The following is a 20,864-nucleotide window of genomic DNA, read 5'->3' as shown; positions in this document are numbered from 1 at the left end:
CATCCGTACAGCCAATGCAACCTATGCTTTTTCTGTTTTACCTTCTTATGATCCTCTTACCATGTCGCACTCAGCATTACCGATCGTTCATGACAGCTGGGTACGTTAGCATGAAGCGAATATACTGTATATTGTATTTTTACTACGATTACTAAATATTGTTTAGAGGTAAATAGTGTATACGGCGTCAACATTGCAATGGATGAAATAGTGTATCTCTTTCTGTACATCTCTATCTCCTGTATTTCTATCTCTATCCTCCTTATCCACCTTATTCACCCTATTCACCTTATCCGTCTTAGCCTTCTTATCCACCTTATCCGCATTATCCACCCTATCCATCTTATCCACCTTATCTACTTTATCCGCATTATCCACCCTATCCATCTTATCCACCTTATCTACCTTATCCGCACTATCCACCCTATCCATCTTATCCACCTTATCTGTACTATCCACCCTATCCATCTTATCCGTCTTATCCACCTTAACCACCTTTTTCGTCTTATCCACCTTATCTACCTTATGTGTGTATACTTATTACCTCCAAATAATATTCAGCAGTCTTAGCAGAAATTAACTATACGAGATATTCGCTTCTTGCTAACGTGTCCAGTTTTCGGTAGCTGTCGGTAATGTTGAGTGCGACATGAATTCATCCTAGGTGCACTATAACCCTAGAAGGGTGAAATAGAAAATCTCTGATATAGGATATGTAGGGATCCAAAGCCTGCGGTTAAAATAATACGTAACACCGCTTACACGGTGTCTTATAAACAGAAGACTGAGAATCGATAACAACTACAGTAAAGATGAATAAAAACATACGAAATTAATGTCTAATGAGTAATTTATTTTAAAATTTACAGCAATCCGTTTAGTAACTATCAACAGCCAACTCGCGAGAGTAGATCAACAGTATTGCTGAACGTTACATTAACTATTAAATAACTCAACGATCACATCGTTCGCGATACAACTAACTTATCTAGCCTAATCTATTAATTTGTGTATACATTGTACTTTCGAATCACGAGTTGTCGTGGACAATCGAACCTTCTTAAACGTCGAAGGAATCGAGTCGTCGCGGACAAGAAGAAACAAAAAAAAAAAAACGATCCATCGTGGACAATAATTATGTACAAAAATATTTACAGTTCTCTCGCTTAAATACCTTAATAAAATACAATGCGGCAATCGTGAAGGGCAACGATCAGAATGAAATGCGACTCTACTTAATAATATGCAACGTCACAATTATGTAACAGCTCATCCCTTAGATAATGCTAATATACTTTCATGTGTGATAAAAAGTAAGGAGAAGATGAATAGAACAGTGATACTTGTGTTTTTGCATTTCTCTGACGAGAATTATGAAATCTGCATTGCTTAGGGGATGAGCTAGTATTATTATAATAAATAAACTATACAGAATGTATTACGTAGACGCTACGTATAATGTAACAATAAACTGCGGATCTTTATGCAAAATAACAATTTTATCTAGGAATTTCTATCATTCTTTAACAACTTTTTTAACAAGTTAAACCAGGTGCCGTGAGCATTCTTCGATTATTGAAATTCTGCTACTTTTTAAGCAGCGCTTATTCAGCTTTGTCAGAAATGCACGAAACCCGCAGTTTACTTATTCGCTATGAAAGACCGGGACGGATTGCGTTCTCGCAAGCGATGCACGCACGGCTTCCGGTCCGATTCAATGAACGTTAGTTGATCATTTTCAACGAGCAAATTGCCAGTTGACTGTCCGGTGCTTCTCCAAAGGGCTTCGTCGAGTCGGCCGCTACGTATTTGTTCACTTGATAGGTCAGCATCGTTTCGTAGCCAAACACATCGATTCCGAGTTGCTGCAACACGCAAAGATCACGTTAAACGCGTTAAATCGTCGACGACCTCGCAATCACTGATTTTAAAATATTCTCCAATTTTTCCTCAAAAAATGTTGACGTTCTCGGAAATTCAGGTTTAGGACGGAAATTTGGGTTTAGGACGGGAATTGGTTTCCGTTTAGCTGAAAATGTTTCCGAATTAATTGGAAACACGGCGAAGAACAACGTTTTCCACCTCGGCAATTTCGAAGGGGATTTCGAGGTTAGATTGCTCTCGCGACACAGCCCGCGTGACATTTTATTTAAGAAATTCGTGTTAGTTAATTTCGTCGTTGATCTGAATTCGGTTTGTTTTAACTATATATTGCTCTCTCTAACGTTCAATATAGCTGCCGTAACAACATTTTTAATTTTCAATATCCAAACTTAAAATATTCAAGAAAATTTATAAATCGCTCCGAGATGTAAAAAATTCTGTAAAAATTGAAAGAAATTCCGGGATGAGAGGGATAATCACCTGCGTCAAAGGACTAGTGTTGGTGGTGAAGATGCCGGCGTATTCCTTCTTCTTGGCCAGCTGCAAGCAGTACTCCTCCATTTCTCTCATCACGATCACATTTTCCGCCGCGTTCAAATCGCTGTGCGTCGACATCATGAAATTATGGATGATCTGGCCCTTTCCCTTCGGCAGCTTGTGCTCCCGTATCGGCGCCTCCAGGTACTCGAGGAAATCGAACACCACCGTCAGCTTCGAATCGAGTATCACCTCGGGCTCGTCCCAAAGATCGAAGTTCAGGCCCACGCCGATCGTACGGCCGTCGTTCGATTTCACGACGAAGCTCAGGTTCTTCTCGACCAGCGGCACCCATAAACGTTCCATCAATCCGCGATAGTCGTCCCTCGATATTTCTGTAATTAGCCATTGCTCGAGGTCCGCTTTGCTGTAGAAGCTCTCCGTAATGATTCTGTAACAGAAACGAACCGTTCGTCTATTGGAAGTCGAGGAAATATCTAGTTTTATCCTATTTTCATGGCAGTCGCAGCATTTTTTGACACTTTTCACCAACGATCCCTCTTCGTGAAAATTCCAGAGAATTTTAACAGAGAAGTGTCACAAATATCACAAGCAACGCGCGTTCTATAAATTATGACGAAGCTGGGGATCGTTGAAAAATGGACGAAAGTCTTCCAAAGATTCCAAATTAAACATCATCTTCGGTTTCATTCTTTATTCGCCAAATCAGTTCATTATAATACGCTGATCTGCTAATCTTGCAGCAAACTTCTATTTTCATAGCCTATTCCGTAGAAATCAGAACAATGGAAGAATTCTATTCATAGATTAGGACATTTTTAGGTAAAAATGAATTTTAGGAAATTATTTTATGTAAAAATGAATTTTAGGAGATTATTTTAAGTAAAAATGAATTTTAAGAAATTATTTCAGGTGCAAATGAATTTTAAGAAATTAATTTAGGTAAACATGAATTTTAGGTGAAAATGAATGGATTAAATTAATTCTAATAAAAAGATAAGTCTCGAAAAGGGTTGAAAAGTCTGAAAAAGATCAAGGATTGTCTTGAAAAGTGCATTCTGGTTAAAATGATTTCGACTTCGGTTCAAGTAGGAACTGTGCTAAATTACGTACTCGATAGCGTCCTCTTTATGCGAGTCATCCAGCATTTCGTAGTAGTGCTGGTCCTCGCCGAGATTCTTCTCCACCGGTTCGTCGTCTGTGCTGGTTCTCATCCGGTCGATCACTTCCGCGAGATTCTTCGCCGTGATGAATTCCGTGATGCCGATCTCGTAGCCCTGATCCCTCAGCTTCGTCACCGTGTAGATCGAGTTCAAGGAGTTGCCGCCGAGCTCGTAGAAATTTGCATCGAGCGTCACGTTCGCACGCCCACCGCGACCTATCACCGACGCCACCGTGGGGAACAGGACCTTGGCTTTCTCGAGGTCCTTCTCCGTTACGCCGACGTAGTCGCAGTTCAAGTACTCGTCATTATCTGCGCATACAACGGATCGGTACAGTCGTTCGTGTGCCGTCAGTCGCGCCATGCGTTCCGACTGTTTGCACGCGAAGTCTCGCAACGAGGTCCGAATTCGAGGAAAGACTTCGCCTGCCTCGACGAAAATAGCGACGAAGTTATTTCTTGCATAGAATTATATTCAAGGATCTCATTGACGAGACAATACTGTTTAAAATAGAATAGTAAAAAACACTTTGAGTAACCAAAATTTAAAACATTCACTCTATAAATCACGGCGTCGAGCTGCACGCGTCGAAAAATCTAAATTCAACAGATTTCTTACAGTTTTTGATTAAAAGTGTCGAAAGTCGTCGAGAGAACTGCGATTTACAACTCCAGTCGATTTTAAAAAATTTTCATGCATAGAAGTTACCGAGACTTGCAAAACACATTTTCAAAATTTTCATTACAGACTCAAGATAAAGGAGTTGAAAAGACGTGAGTTATCTCTTTTATTTTGTCATTCTAAATATCATTGTTAAGTAAACTAGTTTCTCTAACATCTGCCAAGAATTCAAATGATTTCGTTTTTAAAAAGTTATACAATCTTAAAAGGTAAGCCAATGTTAAGTTTAAATTCTTATAAAACTCTTCGACTTTTGGTGAACTATTTCTACTTGTATTACATTCACGAATGTTCCACTTACCATTGCACAGATTCGAGGATTCGTACTGTTTCAACAGAGTCTGCCGATCGGTCTTGCCGTTCGTCAGCAGCGGTATGTCGTCGACGATGAAAATTTGCGGCAACATGTACACCGGCAACGTGGCTTGCAGGAAAGACTCGACTTTCTCGGCGCAAGTCGAAGCGCCGTTTACGGCGGTAATGAACGCAATTAGCGTCTGCAACATTGATATATGGAAGTTTTAATCTACGATCTGAATGCATAATCGAGCAGAACATTGATCTACATTCGATTTGCCTGACGAGTTTCTAGATATCTTTCAGTTTTACCTGCGACAGCTCGCCGGGCTTGTAACAAAGAACGACAACGTTTTCAACTCCCGGCGCGCGGGATACTGCTTTTTCTACTTCCGTGAGATCTACCCGGTGTCCTCGGACCTTTATCTGCGAGTCTACGCGTCCTTCGTACGTTACGACTCCTTTTGATATCCTGGCGTAGTCGCCCGTGCGGTAGATCCGCGAGTATTCTAACGAAGCGATACAATTCGAGTCATTCCAGCTATTTGGTCTACGTACCGTTTAAGGGAAGTAGAATTTTACGAATTGATGAGACTATTTCTCAATGCACAACTCATTATGTTATATTATTAATATAATTTAATATTATTAATTGTAATATATTAAATGATTTGTGTATTATACTATATATATTGTTGTATAATATGTAAGTATATAATATATTAAATGTAATACATTAAATGATTTGTGTATTCAGAAATAATGTCATTTATTATTATATATATAATATATACAAGTAAAATTATTGTTGCTACTAACAAAATTTTACTAGAAATCTTCAAGTATGGATAATAAATTTCTATAATCTTGCGTTAGCACGAAACAATTTCAGAAAAAATATTCTTTCACCTATTATCCATAGTTGAATATTTCTATGTAAATTTTGTCAGTAGCGATAACAATTTTACTCGCGTATTGATAAAACAATTTCTACGGTTCCTGTAAAGATTTCTTTATGTATGAATTTATTAATATGACATATCGTGAATAATTGTTAATCCAAAGAATACTCTATAATTAAAATCGTAAAATATTTCTAATTCGTAATTTTTAAAATCGTAAAATCGTGATAAATCGTAATAAAAAGTACCGGTGCTGCAGCTGCGTATTGGCTGTGAAAGTTAGGTCAGATAGATCAAGATAGAATCGTTAAGAAAAAAAAACTAGCATACGGCGAGGACATTCGAAAGATATTCAGAGAATAGTGGAAAGAAAAATCGCGATAATTTGAGATAATCGCGACTGATAGAATTAAAAGTTTACGATTATTTTTACAACCAAAATTCGGAAATTTAAAATCATTAATTCTAAGGATTTTTGATAATTATTATTGATAGTAGAAACGATTTTGTAAGAGGAAATGATTGTCAGCAGAATTTTAAATTAAGTATATGCCAACGACACTATTTTGTTAGTCAATTGATTTTATAACTTGACGGTGGAAAAGAGAATTTTTGGAGCGAGATTACAATGATTTTGATGACAGAGAAATAGTTTCTTTCCTCAATCGAAGAACAATCTACGTCTAGAGAAATTGTTCTGAAATTCTCCGTCATTGAGTTTCTCATGATGTTAGGCAACGAAAGAATTGTTTGGCGAATGAAACGCGTAAAATTATAGTTTCGAATGATGTTAGTACCTGGATCGATAGCGTGAGGGTTCTCCTGGAACTTGCGGGAGTCGTCATCGCGGAGATATCCTGCAGCGAGGTTTCTTCCAGCTACTATTAGCTCTCCGACTTCACCTTGCGGGACCAGCCGCATTTCCTTATCCACGATATAGACAATGCAATTATCTAGCGGCTTCCCTGTGATTAAATGCATGCAGGATTAAACTGGCGCGGTGGACTATTTTTACAACGCTTCATTTATTCAAACGCTCGTAATCTTATTATCCAACGAGACTCCGCATTTTAGCTCATTCTCGAAAATTAAGCGGCATCAGTATTATAATGATTAATAATTAAGCTGCAGTCACGATGTATGTATGTAATTACTTCATAATTATTGCTTAACTGGATTCTTAATGACTCGTTAATAGAGTGCAAAATTTATATGTTCGCAAAAAAGGCGGACAAGTTGTATAAAAAACTGTAACGAGATTAGAAGAATCTCGGGACACTGTTACATTATTTTCAATTCGTTTCAATTGTTAACAATTTTTAAATTGAGTGATTATACTCCCTCCATTTAATTTAATTGATCGTAGAATTTATGTTTACGAAAAAGACAGACAAGTCATATAAAAAACTGTAACGAGATTAGAAGAATCTAAGAACACTGTTACATCATTTTTAATTCGTTTCAATTGTTAACAATTTTTTAATTGAGTGACTGTACTCCCACCCTTTAATTTAAGTGAAACGTTTTTCAATTTAATTTAATTTAATTAAGCAATAGTTTCGCGGAGAACAGATGGTCCAGCTATTATAAATTTTTGTGGACTTGCGCTCACCAATAGGAACTTTGTCCACCGATTGCAGCTGATTCCTGCTGTCCATAAGATAGTAAGTGACGTCACCCATGATCTCCGTGCTCCCGTAAAAGTTGGCCAGAATCTTGTCGCCGCTGCCGAACGTGGTGAAGAATTGATCGGCCAATGTGACCGGCAATGTTTCGCCGGAGCATACCCAGAGCTTCAACGAGCGCAGCACGTTCTCCTTGTCCTGGAGCATGTCGTGATTTTTATTGAACGACTGTCACGTGTTCCCTCTACTATATTATTTGCGTTCGTGTCGCAATTTGATCGCCGAACTGGCCAACGAGTTGTAATTCAATAAATATATTATTTGCCAAATAGACGAAAATATCAAAGCAGACAATTTACCACAAATATACCACTTTTTAAAGAATGTGAAACATAGTAAAAATCCAGGAGTATACAGAGTGGTCCACGCAATTGTTAAGTCATAACTCCGTTATTATTGCATTTATGAAAAAATGCCAAAGGAGAAAAATAAATGGTTCGAAGAACACTATATCTGTAGGCCTTTAAATTTTTTTAGTTGAACAAAAGAATCTGTGTAAAAAAATATGCATTTCAATTTAAAGAAATGATGCAATTGTTAATTGCACGTGCACTGCTGCGTCTAAAAAACAAATTTAGAGGCCTACAGATGTAGTGCTCTTCGAACCATTTATCTTTCACTTCTGGCATTTTCTCATAAGTGCAATAATAACGGAGTTATGACTCGTAGCAATTGCGCGTGGACCACCCTGTATAATTAATGTTACATTTCTTGACGGATTAAAATATAGCAGGAACGAAATTAAGGGCCACGCAATATAATGAACGCAAGGGCTACGTCTCCTGTATCCTGCGGCGCACCATACTCTCTGCTAATCGCCTAAATGCTACGCATATACTATACATAAATCAACACGCGCCCGAGAGTGGCAACAGGAGTGAGCAGGCGTATCCGTCGCGATCCTCGCGTTGCATGCTGGTTAATCCCGAGCCCTGGAATATACCGCAATATACAATTCTGCAACGAAACACTGAATCCCGTGCAAGTCGTAACTGAAACGGGAAATTATCGAGCAAATCGATCGAAGTTTTTCTAAAATTAAACCTTGACGATAAAATACGACAATTGAGGGGAAAACTGCCGGCAGGAAATTGATCAAAAACGTAACATAAGAAATGCTTACGCGTAGACTCAGGTACATGAGCATCGAATGCAGAAGAGATGGCACCAGCACAAGCCGTTGAATCTAAAATAATTGAAAATAATTATTCGATTAGAAATTATACGCGTTTCTGTGGAAAATGTTGGCACATTTTATTGCTGTTATTTAAATCGTTAACCTTTCGCACTCGCAGCTATTTTCATTATATTTTAAACAAATTTTCTGATGTCCTGTACTTCTATTTTATATGATTTATTGCAATTTAAGCTTATGAAATGCATATTTATTTACGCATATTAAAAACTTGTTATTTTTAACGATCTCTAATTATAGACGAATCTGATATTATTATAATTATTTTTAGAAATAGTGTAGCAATTTTTAGCGGCGCCTCAGAGTGCAAAGGGTTGAAAGAAAATTATATTTTCATCTAATTCCTGTTCATGTCTTCGTTGCATTACGTTTAACGCAGTTCAAAAATTAAGCAGAACGGAAAGATAAAGTATTTGTGCAATTGTTTGCAATAATCGGTATTCATCGGCTAACCTTGTGCTTTTCTAATACTTGTACGAATCTCTCCGGGTCCCTGGTAACGTGCTTCGACACAACGACCAGGGTTCGACCCTGAAGGAGGGGACCCCAGATCTCCGACAGACTGTCGACGAAGGTCAAGGACGTCTTGAACACGCACTGCCACTCGTCGGATGCATAAGGCAGTTCTCGCCACTGCCATCGGAGCCGGTTTAGCACTGTCTTGTGCGGCAGCAGCACTCCTGAAAACGGTCAAAAACAACTGTCACTCTTCCGTCCAATCCGTGCGAAAGGTAGCTCGCGTTGAAATCTGCCAGTAAACGAAAAAAACTGGCAAAATTTAAAAAAAAAGAATTTAATAAGATGGTCTAACTAAGTGGAGTAAAATATAAGCCTGAATTTGTCGAAAGAAGCATTTTTATTTCTTTGAAGAAATTCTGGATTTTTATTTCTTTGAAGAAATTCTGGATTTTTATTTCTTTTAAGAAATTCTAGATTTTTATTTCTTTGAAGAAGTTCTGGATTTTTATTTCTTTTAAATTCTGGATTATTATTTTTTTAAAGAAATTCTGGATTTTTATTTCTTTTAAATTCTGGATTTTTATTTCTTTTAAAAGATTCTGGATTTTCATAGAATAAAACTTATAAAAATTCGCACGAAGATCTTTATAGTAACTGGAACATTGGCACGTTTCTAACTGTATAATTTATATAGGATATCCTGCGAGTATGTTAATAAGACGAGAAGGGTCCGAAGGTAGCTGCCTAAACATCCTACTTACTTATTTATAACACCATAACCGAATATTTTATACAGAAAAATGAATGTCATATTTAATTAGTATTATTTGGAGTTTGATGTCTTTACGATATTAGGTCACGTTCTAATCTCAGATTATAATAAATAATCAGAGTCCGTCCGAATGAAAAGAGTCCATCGGTGAAAAAGGACGCGAGCATACCGTAGACACAAAAGCGAGAATACGGCGTACCTTTCGGCGTGCCCGTGCTACCGGAAGTGTAAAGGACGATCGCCAGTTGCTCGGCGTTCTCCGCGTGATCCAGATCGTCCTTCGCCTCTTGCCGTGCTCCCTCGGCCAGTTCCTCGTAGGTCATCGTCATTGTTCCATCGTAGATAGATTGGTCCGCTGGAAAAATTTTAATTTAAATGGATCGCTGACGACAGTCCCCGGCGTCGCGTTCACTTCCCGGCAGAATGATTCACCGCGGCCGCCGATTAAAGAATCTAGAATTTTGATGTGTCTGCTCGACGCAGCTGACCGGGGCTGACGGTACCTCATCGGCTCTCAGGCGGGACACGCGAGCAGGAAGTTATTCGTCGGACATTCGTTAGCCGGTGGAGTTTCTATCATCGGCCTCAAATCGAACCAGTGCCATTTTTATGCGAACGAAGGACAACCGCGGAACACCGTATTTAGTTTATCGTCTCGCCCGACTGGTTCTACGCGGTCCTTTGAAATTCTAGGACCTTCTTTATACAGCAGTAAACGCGCAGATTAATTAACCCTTTGCACTAGTGATCGTTTTAACTGTAAATCAGAAATGATCTTTCTCGCTCTTTGTATTTTCGTTCTATGCAATAAAGTGCATTTTTTATGCGAAATTAATTCTTGCGAGTCGTACTAACAGATCCATAATTTAACAATCATTTTTTTAAACTTTATTTTTATATTTATATAAAAATCACAGAACAATTTTACCGATTACTCGCCACTCGAGAGCAAAGGGTTAATGGTGCTACTTTATTTTCTCAAAGATTATTTTTGTTCTATTTTACGATATTGCGCATATGATCGACTTGAATCAGGTGATTCACTGTTTAGCGCGTTTGAAATCTACGGCAGCAAGTGGAACGTGTCTAGACACCGGGTTATGCCATCGTTAACGCGAATTCTGCAAGGTTGTTAACATTTTCTAAAGGCAGAAACACGGTGGTGCGTGAAATGATAATTTCCTTGGCCCGATGGAAAACAAGCGAAAAATAGAATGATAGATATAAGCCATAAATTCAGTTGAGCGGCGATTTTTACCTCCTTCCTCTATCAACACCATTAGGGGCCTGGCTTCTTGCAGAACGTGTTTGATCCTGGCCATTGGGAATTCCACGTCCAGTGGCAGGTATGCCATTCCAGCTTTGACGATGGCCAGCAGCGCTGTCGGCAGCCGATGAGAGGGCTTCATGCATACCGCCACCAACGATTGCGACGAGCACTCCGGTTTAGCGAACTTTCGGAGGACCCTGGCGATTCCGTTTGTCAGCTCGCTGAGCTCGCCGTAAGATATCGTGTACTCCTTCCCTTGATCGTCTGCGACCAAACGAATTACATTGTGAGAACGCGAACGTAGGCGAAACTGTGCAAGCTTTAACACGCTTTAACATATCTGGGTGACGCTAATTTCTGAACAATTTTGAACATTTATTTTCATCGCAATATATTCGAGCAAAATGAATTCGACTATGATTTTTCGAATGCGAAAGAGATCTAATGTCATCTCTTATGATAAATGTGAACTTTTTGGTTTTATTTTAATTAATTAAATTGCTTTAATTAGAGATATATTTAATTGATTCATTTATAATTGGAGATCTATTTTTATAAATATTAAAATTATTTTTATAAATTCTACAATTAGAGATTTATTTTTATAATTAGAGATTTTAGTGTCTAATTGTCGGCGACGAAGATGTTAAATTTTCGAGAGATATCTATACGTCTTAAGAAAACATATATATAATAAATATATTTTTCATGGACAATTTGTTTGCAAATAACTGTCTTCCTGACTGATGTAATCCCATTTGATCCGGTAATCAGAAACAAAGAGATATAATCATCGCCTGTACCACGATGAATAAAATATCTTATTGTTTAACACAATGAAGGTATGAACAAAATAAAGAGATATAATTATCGCCTGTACCACGATGAATAAAATATCTTATTGTTTAACACAATGAAGGTATGAAGAAAATTACCGAGTAAATAGAATAAAGTATAAATTTGAAAATAAACAATATATTTCAAATGCAACGAAAAAGCATCTAATCGTTTGTAAATATCTAGATCAGAAGATCTCTTTAAAATTGTCAAGGTGTAGCATTGGTTGCAGTTATTGAGAAAGGAATCAGTGCCAATGACAACTGTGCACATATTGGAGTTTAATCTCGAAGCCTGCTCGCGCTGGGATCGTTTAGTGCCAAGGAGAATGAATTGTTCATAGGAACGTGGAAGAATAGATTGTGTTCGCGGATTTGTAAAATTCAATACCGAGGTGAATCAATGTCAAAATCTCGAATAATAACCCTTTGCACTCGAGTGGCGCCTCTGCAGCGCCAATGAATATTGTGTTATAATTAACAAAATAATGTTGACATTATTAAATACCCTTCTGTTAAAAGTATAACAGTTTTACGAGTCGCAAGACTAAATCTTATATAGCAAATTATACTAAGCGCTATACTACAGCTGGTCAAAATAGAAATTTTGAATCTAACCTTAAAATTGCTTCGAGTGCAAAGGGTTAAAAACGAGACAAAAGAGAAGCATCGTGCGAGAAGGAAGATTGAAATGGAACGCTGGACAACCATGCAGATCGTAAAGTAGAATCAGTCAACCTCATCGAGACCTGCTATAAGGCTGATTCTATTACGTGCACATTTCGTGATTTAACTCCGTAATTTAATTCCTGTGATCGGAGAGAGAGAGAGAAAAAAATGAACCGTAAAAAGAAAAGGGGGAAAAAATGAAAACGCGACGGCGCTGGCTATCATTAAAAGAGCGCGGTATGTGTAATTAATGTTAATTGATTTCTTCACTTTCCAGGTTTTTGCGTTGGGGATCCTTTCTTTTTGCGCCACTCCCCTCCCCTCCGCCCCCCTTAATAACGCGTGTAATAGTACCTTCGTGGTAGATCGCCAGATGATTGGAATAATTTGCCGCCGTTTCTTTGAATAATTTATGAAGCAAATCCTTCTCCTTGATGCCGTCGGTCTGTCGGCCTTTTAATACCGACTGTTGCAAAATGCTACCCATCTGTGGACAAAAAAAAGCAAACGAAAATGTTCAATCATCAGCGAAATTCTCGAGTCGATCTTCTACGTTTTATTTCCGATCCGTTTCACCTTTTACTATTTATTTCGTCGATGCTACTACGTTCACCTTTCACCGTTCAGCGACGATACGTTCGAACGATTATTAAAAAATATAGGTCGCTTTCGATGCATAGTAAGTGGACGCGAATTTTATGTATTTGAAACAAGATTCAGTGTGTGGGCATACGAGGGGGTGCATCAATTAAATCCTTCGCATAATGGAGATATATATATATACAATTATTCTTAATTACTTTTAAGTTGATGCAGAATATTTTGTTTTTCTGTACGAGTGTATATTTACACAAAATCTTTTGCATTAATTAAATGAATCAGGAGTCGAATAGAAATTGTCTTTTTCAATAATTTCAATAAACTGATAGGAATATTATCGACGATTATAGTTCTCAATTATTTAAATTCTTCTATCCTTATATAATTCGAAAATTTGCATAAGTCTATTTACTAGTAACAAAATCTACTATTTCTTAAAATTAGCGATAACATTATCAGTTATTTTATGTTCCTGCGCATAATTGCAAAAATGAAAATGTTTGCCTATTAAAAAACCTTTCGTCTAAGTATTTTTATTTTACAAGCCCGTTTGCGAATTTATTCGGCAATCTTTCTTTAGTATTTCTACGTTGCCCTAAACGCTGCTAATAAAGGATGTCCCAAAATTCACGCAAGAAGTAATTTTGATAGAAAACACAGATTTATAATTAAATATTGTAAATTTTTTATTATAAAAAAAAAGCGTTGTTCTTTTGTGTAGCGCTCCATCTTTAATGACCCTGAACTGTCAGCTGTCATTCTGTATTTTTTTTTTGGTTGGCAAAATGGCGCAAAATTCAAATCTTGCGTGAATTTTGGGACACCCTTTACAAGGAGCACGTTTCTTTCGCGAAAAGAATATCTGAAAAGACGATACGAAAATTGCTTCGCGCTTCTTCCATTATCATTATGGTACGCGCAGCATCCGCGGTTGCGTCGATGATATTAAATAATCGATGTCCCAGTTCCATTCTCGTCAATTAACATTGTGCCACGAATTTATCCGAGCCACGGCACGGCCGTGCCGGGTTTGTAACGAACGGATCGGGATTGACGCGACCCGCTGGGGAACGCCGCGCGTGATTTACGAGCCTTTTCAAATCCCAATTGGCAAATAAAACACGGCCGATGATACTCCCGGCGAATAACTTCTCCATGTTTCTTCAATTAACGGAAGATTGATGACGGATTTTCCGTGGAGAAACCTGTCGCCGTTCGGCGATACAAAAACCGCGGAATTTGATGCGTTCCGCACGGCAACGGGGATTTATCTCTATTATTATGGACCACGGCGGAATCGTTGCAACGATCTACGCCGACGAAATGTCGATTTTCTTTTTAAATGACTCTGAGAACGCGCGAGCAATTTCCTTGTTCCATGAACTTTAACCCTTTGCACTCGAATGGTGACTCTCAGGCACCACTGATATTGTTCTTTCACCCTTTCTAACAATTTTTATAGCAACAATGTTTAATTCTAGAAAAATTGTTAAATATGGTACTGTTGGTATGAATGATGAAAATTAATTTGGTATATTTAAATTACACTTAGTCCCTTAAAGTGAAAATACTACAAGACAGAAAAATTATTTTAGATTTAAAGCTAAAATGGCTTCGAGTGCAAAGGGTTAAAAATGCTACCGAAAATTCTGCAACAGTGCGTGTACCGTTATTTCTATCAGAATTGTTCCGAACATCATCGTCTTTCGAATCATCTACCTATTTAGTAAAAACAGATGGCAACACAGACAAAACTCAATATAAAGGGTGTCCCAAAATTCACGCAAGAAGTAATTTTGATAGAAAACACAGATTTATAATTAAAAATTGTAAATAAAAATAAAAATGCGTTGTTCTTTTGTGTAGCGCTCCATCTTTAATAACCCTGAACTATCAGCTGTCATTCTGTATTTTTTTTTTGGTTGGCAACACTTTATCGCACAAATGGCGCAAAATTCAAATCTTGCGTGAATTTTGGGACACCCTTTAGATACGATTCTTCTATTAACTTGTCGAAATAAATTTTTAAACGAATGAAAGTCATTTATAAATCCAGCTAGCTAGCTATCCATTTTGCTATTAAAAATTGTTAACCGATTCGCCTCGCGTCAAGACGAAATTGTTCGAGAGTACTGTCATTTCACCGTACCTCTTATGGTCGCGATGCGACCCGTCAGGACATTAGGGTAATCGGGACGCAAAGGGAACGCGCAACTATTCGATTTCATAACGAATAAACAAAGCGCATTAACCAAGAATGTGATCGCCGTGTAAAACGGCGGTGGCAGATGGATACGACCTTCGGCTGGAAAGAAAGAGCGCTAAGGTGATCTGGTTTTCCACCGGCTGATGGAAAGTTAGATCGTTCTTCACGGTCAATTTGATTCGGAACTGGTTCGGTTTCAATGAATTCGTGATCGACGCGCCCCCCCGCTAAAGTTTCCCCGGTCGCACTTCTAATGTTTTTTCTTCGGCGTGCTGGCAACGAATGGATTAACCCTTTACCGGACTCTGATGAGTCCGACTCGCGATGGAAATTGCTAGTAATAAATTATTAGGTATCGATGTTATCCTTTTCTTTTTTTTTAAATTGGAATAAAATCCCTTGTTATTAATATTTAAGTATTCGAGTTAATTCAGGCACGGAATCAATGTTAATGTTCTGTCTTGAAAATTTCGTAATTGGAAAAAATTTTAAATTTGAAAAATTGAAAAATTCGTAATTGAAAAAAAATTTTAAATATGAAAAATTGGAAAATTCGTAATCGCAGTAATTGTGTAGAAAATGGTACGTCAAGGGGTTAAGTTGGCTCGCGAACTGTGCGCCGCGTGTCTAAACGCGGCGATGTGGAAGGATTAGATGACGATGCTGGATTATGTTCATTTTATCTTTGTGTTAGACCTTTGCACTCGATGCCATTTTAAATGGAAATCTGAAGTAATTTTTCTGGCCTTATAGTATTTCCATTTTATATAACAATGTATAGTTTATGCATACGTAATCGATTCTCGTCATTCCTATCGACAGAACATAACCTTAACAATCTATAAAATGCAAATTTTATTAGTATAACGATTATTTTGCAACGTGATAGAACAATTTTATGGTGCCTCACAGTCGCCACTCGAGTGCAAAGGGTTAAGAATACATTATACGAGGGACAACAATTAACAATTTTGATTTTATTAATTTTTATTAGATCTCGAGTTTCTTTCTATTCATACACAATTTTGTGTTTGTAAAATCTTGAAATTTCAGTATTTCAATTTTAATAGAAATTCGAATAGAATAAATATAGAGATAAATATAGAAATTTCTAAAATGAATTCCAGAATATTTTGGATACTAAGAGAATAATATTAAGGAATAAAATCTCGAAAGTCCCGTATGCAAAAGTGCATTGGGCATAGCCGAATGCCTTTCAATAATTTCAAGTCCCTTACAATCTCCGTTACCGGCACGTTCACTTGCCTGTAAAAAATTTCAGCGCGGATTTGTTATACCATGTTCCGAGTACTTGCGGAACACCGTCCAACGATTATGGTTACTTCATTTCAGCTCTTTCAATTCTTGCAACATAATTGCTCTCTACATATTGTTCCCGTACGAGCAAGGATACCGCGACCCGAGCATCTCGCGTTATTGCAACAACGTCCAAGATAGAGTAAAAAACAGCAGTTTGTTAACCTAATTCAAATTTTAAGAAACTAGTTGCGCGTTGTTTATCGACGCGTCTCCTGTAAGTATCTCTATCAACAGAGATAAGTAATTGCGGGGCGGTGTAAGTTGCGCCAAGTGAATGGCAAAAACTGCTTTTTACAATCAACTAAATAATAGACAAATATGAGTACATTAATATGGAAATAAAATATGGCGGTTGTGCGCGTAGTATTTATTGGACATTTCGACGAGACAACGACGATTGTATCGCTGCTTTATCATTTTTCGTCCACTAAATTAACGACGAATTAATTAATTTCGATCCCTAAATTAACGACCAATTTTATGCGATCGCTCGACTCGATTGCGATTTTCCTCGTATTTTATTTTTCTCGTATGCTACTTCCTTATCGCAGCGTTTTTCGTGCGAAACATTATTCATCTCTCATCTGTGAGCCCCTAACGCTGCGAGAAGGTAACAAACGATGTAACAAACACTTTATTTAAACTCTAAACAATCGACGACACGTGTCGACGTTTGATTAAAATATGTAGATGCATTAAAAATTTATAATTATTCCAGCGTTTTTAGAATATACCTAAAATATATACGCTTCATGTGTTCATAATTTTTCTTATGGAATTCTATACAAAATAGAATTAGGCGAAAATCGCAACATCATTCTGAGATTTCATACGAATTAATAAATAATAGACATCGAAGTACAAATCATTTAATTTCGATAGAATGGACCTTCAATTTCGCTATATTTTAATTACGTTGCATCGTCGATGAATACTCTTGAATGTTAACCCTTTGCACTCGAACGGCGACTCTGCGGCGCCATTAATATTGTTATAACACGTTCCAAAATTATTTTCATAAATATCATTAAAACATGGATTGAACAAATTGATGGAAGAGTAACTGTTATACGAGTCACGAGGCTTAATTTCACACGCATACAATAAATTTTCTTGTAAATTTTCTTGAAAATGTCTTCGAGCGCAAAGGGTTAAAATGAGACACCGATCGACGACAGATGGCTAAAAGAAGTCGCAGTACTGCGCGCGAAAGGAAGTCACTCGCAAGATTTCATTTTCTCCGATAAATATCGAGCGATATTGGCAAATCTCGTTCGAATCTCGCGCTATCCACCGCTTTTGTAATCGATGTTTCATCGATTTTTTCGCAATACCATTGAAAAGCCGTGGCGTTATTAGCACAAGCTGGCAGAAAGCGGGCAAAAAAAAAGTCGCTGAGAGAAACGAGCCTTTCGACTTGGAACGGTGCCGCGCGCTCAAACGGAAATTGGCAAGTATGAAATACAAATGCGTGAGGAGGTTATGTAACGCTGTCCATTATGCAAGCATCACAAAGAAAAGTTCGCGTTCCGTTAGAGGAAAGTCCGTAGTGGCTAGACGATTTGAAAAACCGTTAGACGCCGATGAAAACCGTTAACCGGCCACTGAAAATCTCGTTCTCAATGGCATATCGTTCTCAATGACGAATAGATAATTAATAGGAACGACGGCAATATAATCGAACTTTCTAGAACTCTATCGAACTTTCTAGAACTCTATTGGACTTCGATTGAATAGAATAGTTCCACGATAGTGCCTCTTGGAGGATATCAAAGTCTAGAATCCTCCGACTGGTTTCAGTTATTTCAGACAATATTATTAATTAATATTATTATTTAGCCAGACGATATTATTAATTTTATAATTCACGATTGCGATTCGCAAAGGCGTATTCCTCTTCGGACACGTCTTGTAACAAAACTCGTTAAAGATCCGAGTGAACATACTCTTGTTACTTCTTTTTTTTTTATCAAAGTTATGCGTACAGGTACTTTATAAATTCCAATTACTAGAACAGTCGCCGATGGCGCAACGTCTTAAAAATTCATTGAATTCAATCAAGACTCTATTAATTGAAACGACGGTGGACAATTGCGGTGAAAGGAAAGCTGACGTCAGTTTCGCTGTTCCATGAAATAATAAACGATAAACAAACGGTGTAACGTCGATCGACGAGACAAGCGAATTTTTTCGATTCCAAACGGGACGCGATTTTATAGAAAAATTCTCGCGGTTATAAATCTTAGTTCTTGCCATTCCAGTATTATCGTGGTTGTGTTGCCAACTACGTAATTTTATCGATATCGTAATTTTCGCGATCTAGCGACGATCGCATTGTATTATATTTTTTTGGCACGATTCCGTTCATTGAATGTCTGTCTAAAAATTTGCAACCGCAAAGAAGCTAAACCAGCGAATTAGAAATTGTCTCAACGATTGCTAAAATTAAACATAGCGTTGCCGGAGTTATTTATTTCTGTCATTGCGACCCGTGGATATTGTCAACGTAATAAAATTAAAATTAAAACCTTAATATTTTATCTAAAAATAATCCATTAAATATAATCTATTAATATAATAAATTCATCAAAGTCAATCACATTATATTAATATAAAATACATAAGTGTAAATTTATTTATCCCACCATTCATAATAATCTATATCCATCAATTATAAATTATATTTGAATTGATATTCAACCTTTTAAAATTAAATAAAATTAACTTAATCAATAAACAGAAATTATTAATAAAATTCACTCAAAAATTCTCTATATTTATTTAATTATAATTTTTTAAATCATTACTTACTATTCTTAATGTATTTACATATATAAATTATATCAAACTCAATATTTAAAATATTAATAAAAAACATATATATAAACATATATATGTATACATATATTCCGGCCATTACATTCCGATTTTAGAAAGTCGAGAAAATAGCTGGATATTCGAAATGACCGAATCGTCGACGATCGCAACGGTCCGCGTCGAACAAACGATCTTATCTCCGAAAGGTTGCATCGCGAAACGACTCGGAACAATTTAGCCGGCTTTCCAGGAGAACGCGCGCGCTTGCTGAACAATTTCCCAAGCGAAGTTGTTCACCAAACACACTTTCTAACGTACAGAGAACAGCTCTCTCGGCACCGCGAAACCACGTCGATTCGATTTTAACGTCCGTTGGCACATCCAGCCAATTTCTAACGTCGACGTAGCAACGATCCTAACGGAGCGGGTTCGGGTTTCGTTCACTCACCTTCGAAGCGTGTATCCAACAGGTCTGGGCTGCTCGACGTCGCGTACTGGTCCTAAGAATGGCCCCCGGAAAGAAACGAATCCACGCGATATCGTGCACACTGGGCCCAGGTGCCGTTCAATTCTTGGATAACTTTCACTCGTCCGCACGTGTTTCCCGCGAGCACAAATGTCTTTTTCCCCGTTCGGAGATCCTCTCTCAGCCTTTCTCCACCGCGGGATCCTCTCTCGTTCACTCTCCTCGATCTTCCTCGATTCGGAATTGTTTTCAACAAAATGTCCACTTCGCCGTTCCCGTCGCACTGTCGGCGTTCCGCGTTGGCTGCTGGTTCGAGTCGTGGAATTATCGATTAATATTTTATCTCGACGGTTTTAACGGTGGTTGGATGGTTGCGGAAAGGCTTTGCGATGGCTTTTCGATGCAGGGACCAGGTCTTGGTAGGCTGGCGCAGCCTGGTTGTCCGGGACGCAACTCGATGACCTTACCGGCTGGTCATCACCGGCCAGATTACTCGGTGAGAATATCTCCTCCCGTTGACCGAGCATGTGCTTTTATATGGAACCGGTTACGAGGACCCTGAATTGTTCGTTGTCCCCCATCCTGCCACCACCACTTCTGCATCTTTTGTGCTGCTGTTACTGCAACGCGTGACCCCATCGACGCGTCGATCGTAGACGTCAACATCGATCCTACCTACGTTTTTTCCTCTATCCGCAGTCGAACGTTTTCGAGTGTGATTTCCTTCTAACTCCGTCGTCGTCGTCGTCGTCGTCGTCGGATCGGCAACGCAGGTGCCATTTAACCAGCGCTCGTTCCAGCGATTCTCCGGAGAATTCGACGTCATGGCCACGTTCCCGATTTCTTAATTCCACTATTTAAAATCCTTAATTTTTCCGATCGCGTTAAATGATTGTGCGTCCAGGGGGAGTTTATGATGTTTCAAATTCTGCGACTTACGCAATCGCAGCACGCGTCGATTATGACAATAGCGTGGACAGTGTAGATGTGGTGTAATGGTGCCAAGTGAAATTGCTGTCGACGATTTGCTCTAAGTATTAGGTTTGACTATACGACGGTGAACCTAGTAAGCTGAAACATTTCTCAAAATTAACTTAATTTGTTAATTAAAGTACCAGGTGGAGAGATTAAAATAAATATCTTA

General features: G+C 38.0%; 1 protein-coding gene across 1 annotated transcript; it reads right to left on the bottom strand.

Annotated features, from left to right (window-relative positions):
* Window positions 1-838: 838 nt before the first annotated feature.
* Window positions 839-20,193, bottom strand: E (nonribosomal peptide synthetase ebony). The gene is made up of 13 exons (XM_078186629.1): window positions 19,703-20,193; window positions 12,666-12,798; window positions 10,795-11,070; window positions 9,736-9,891; window positions 8,759-8,985; window positions 8,234-8,296; window positions 7,038-7,248; window positions 6,223-6,390; window positions 4,836-5,032; window positions 4,528-4,723; window positions 3,496-3,856; window positions 2,365-2,812; window positions 839-1,865 (listed from the first exon to the last, which is right to left on the bottom strand). The coding sequence occupies exons 2-13, from the start codon at window positions 12,796-12,798 to the stop codon at window positions 1,725-1,727; spliced, it is 2,577 nt and encodes an 858-aa protein (XP_078042755.1). The 5' UTR covers window positions 19,703-20,193; the 3' UTR covers window positions 839-1,724.
* Window positions 20,194-20,864: the final 671 nt, after the last annotated feature.

The sequence above is a fragment of the Augochlora pura genome, chromosome 7 (assembly GCF_028453695.1).
Source record: "Augochlora pura isolate Apur16 chromosome 7, APUR_v2.2.1, whole genome shotgun sequence".
Taxonomy (NCBI): domain Eukaryota; kingdom Metazoa; phylum Arthropoda; class Insecta; order Hymenoptera; family Halictidae; genus Augochlora; species Augochlora pura.
This window is presented reverse-complemented; position numbering and strand designations above follow the sequence as displayed.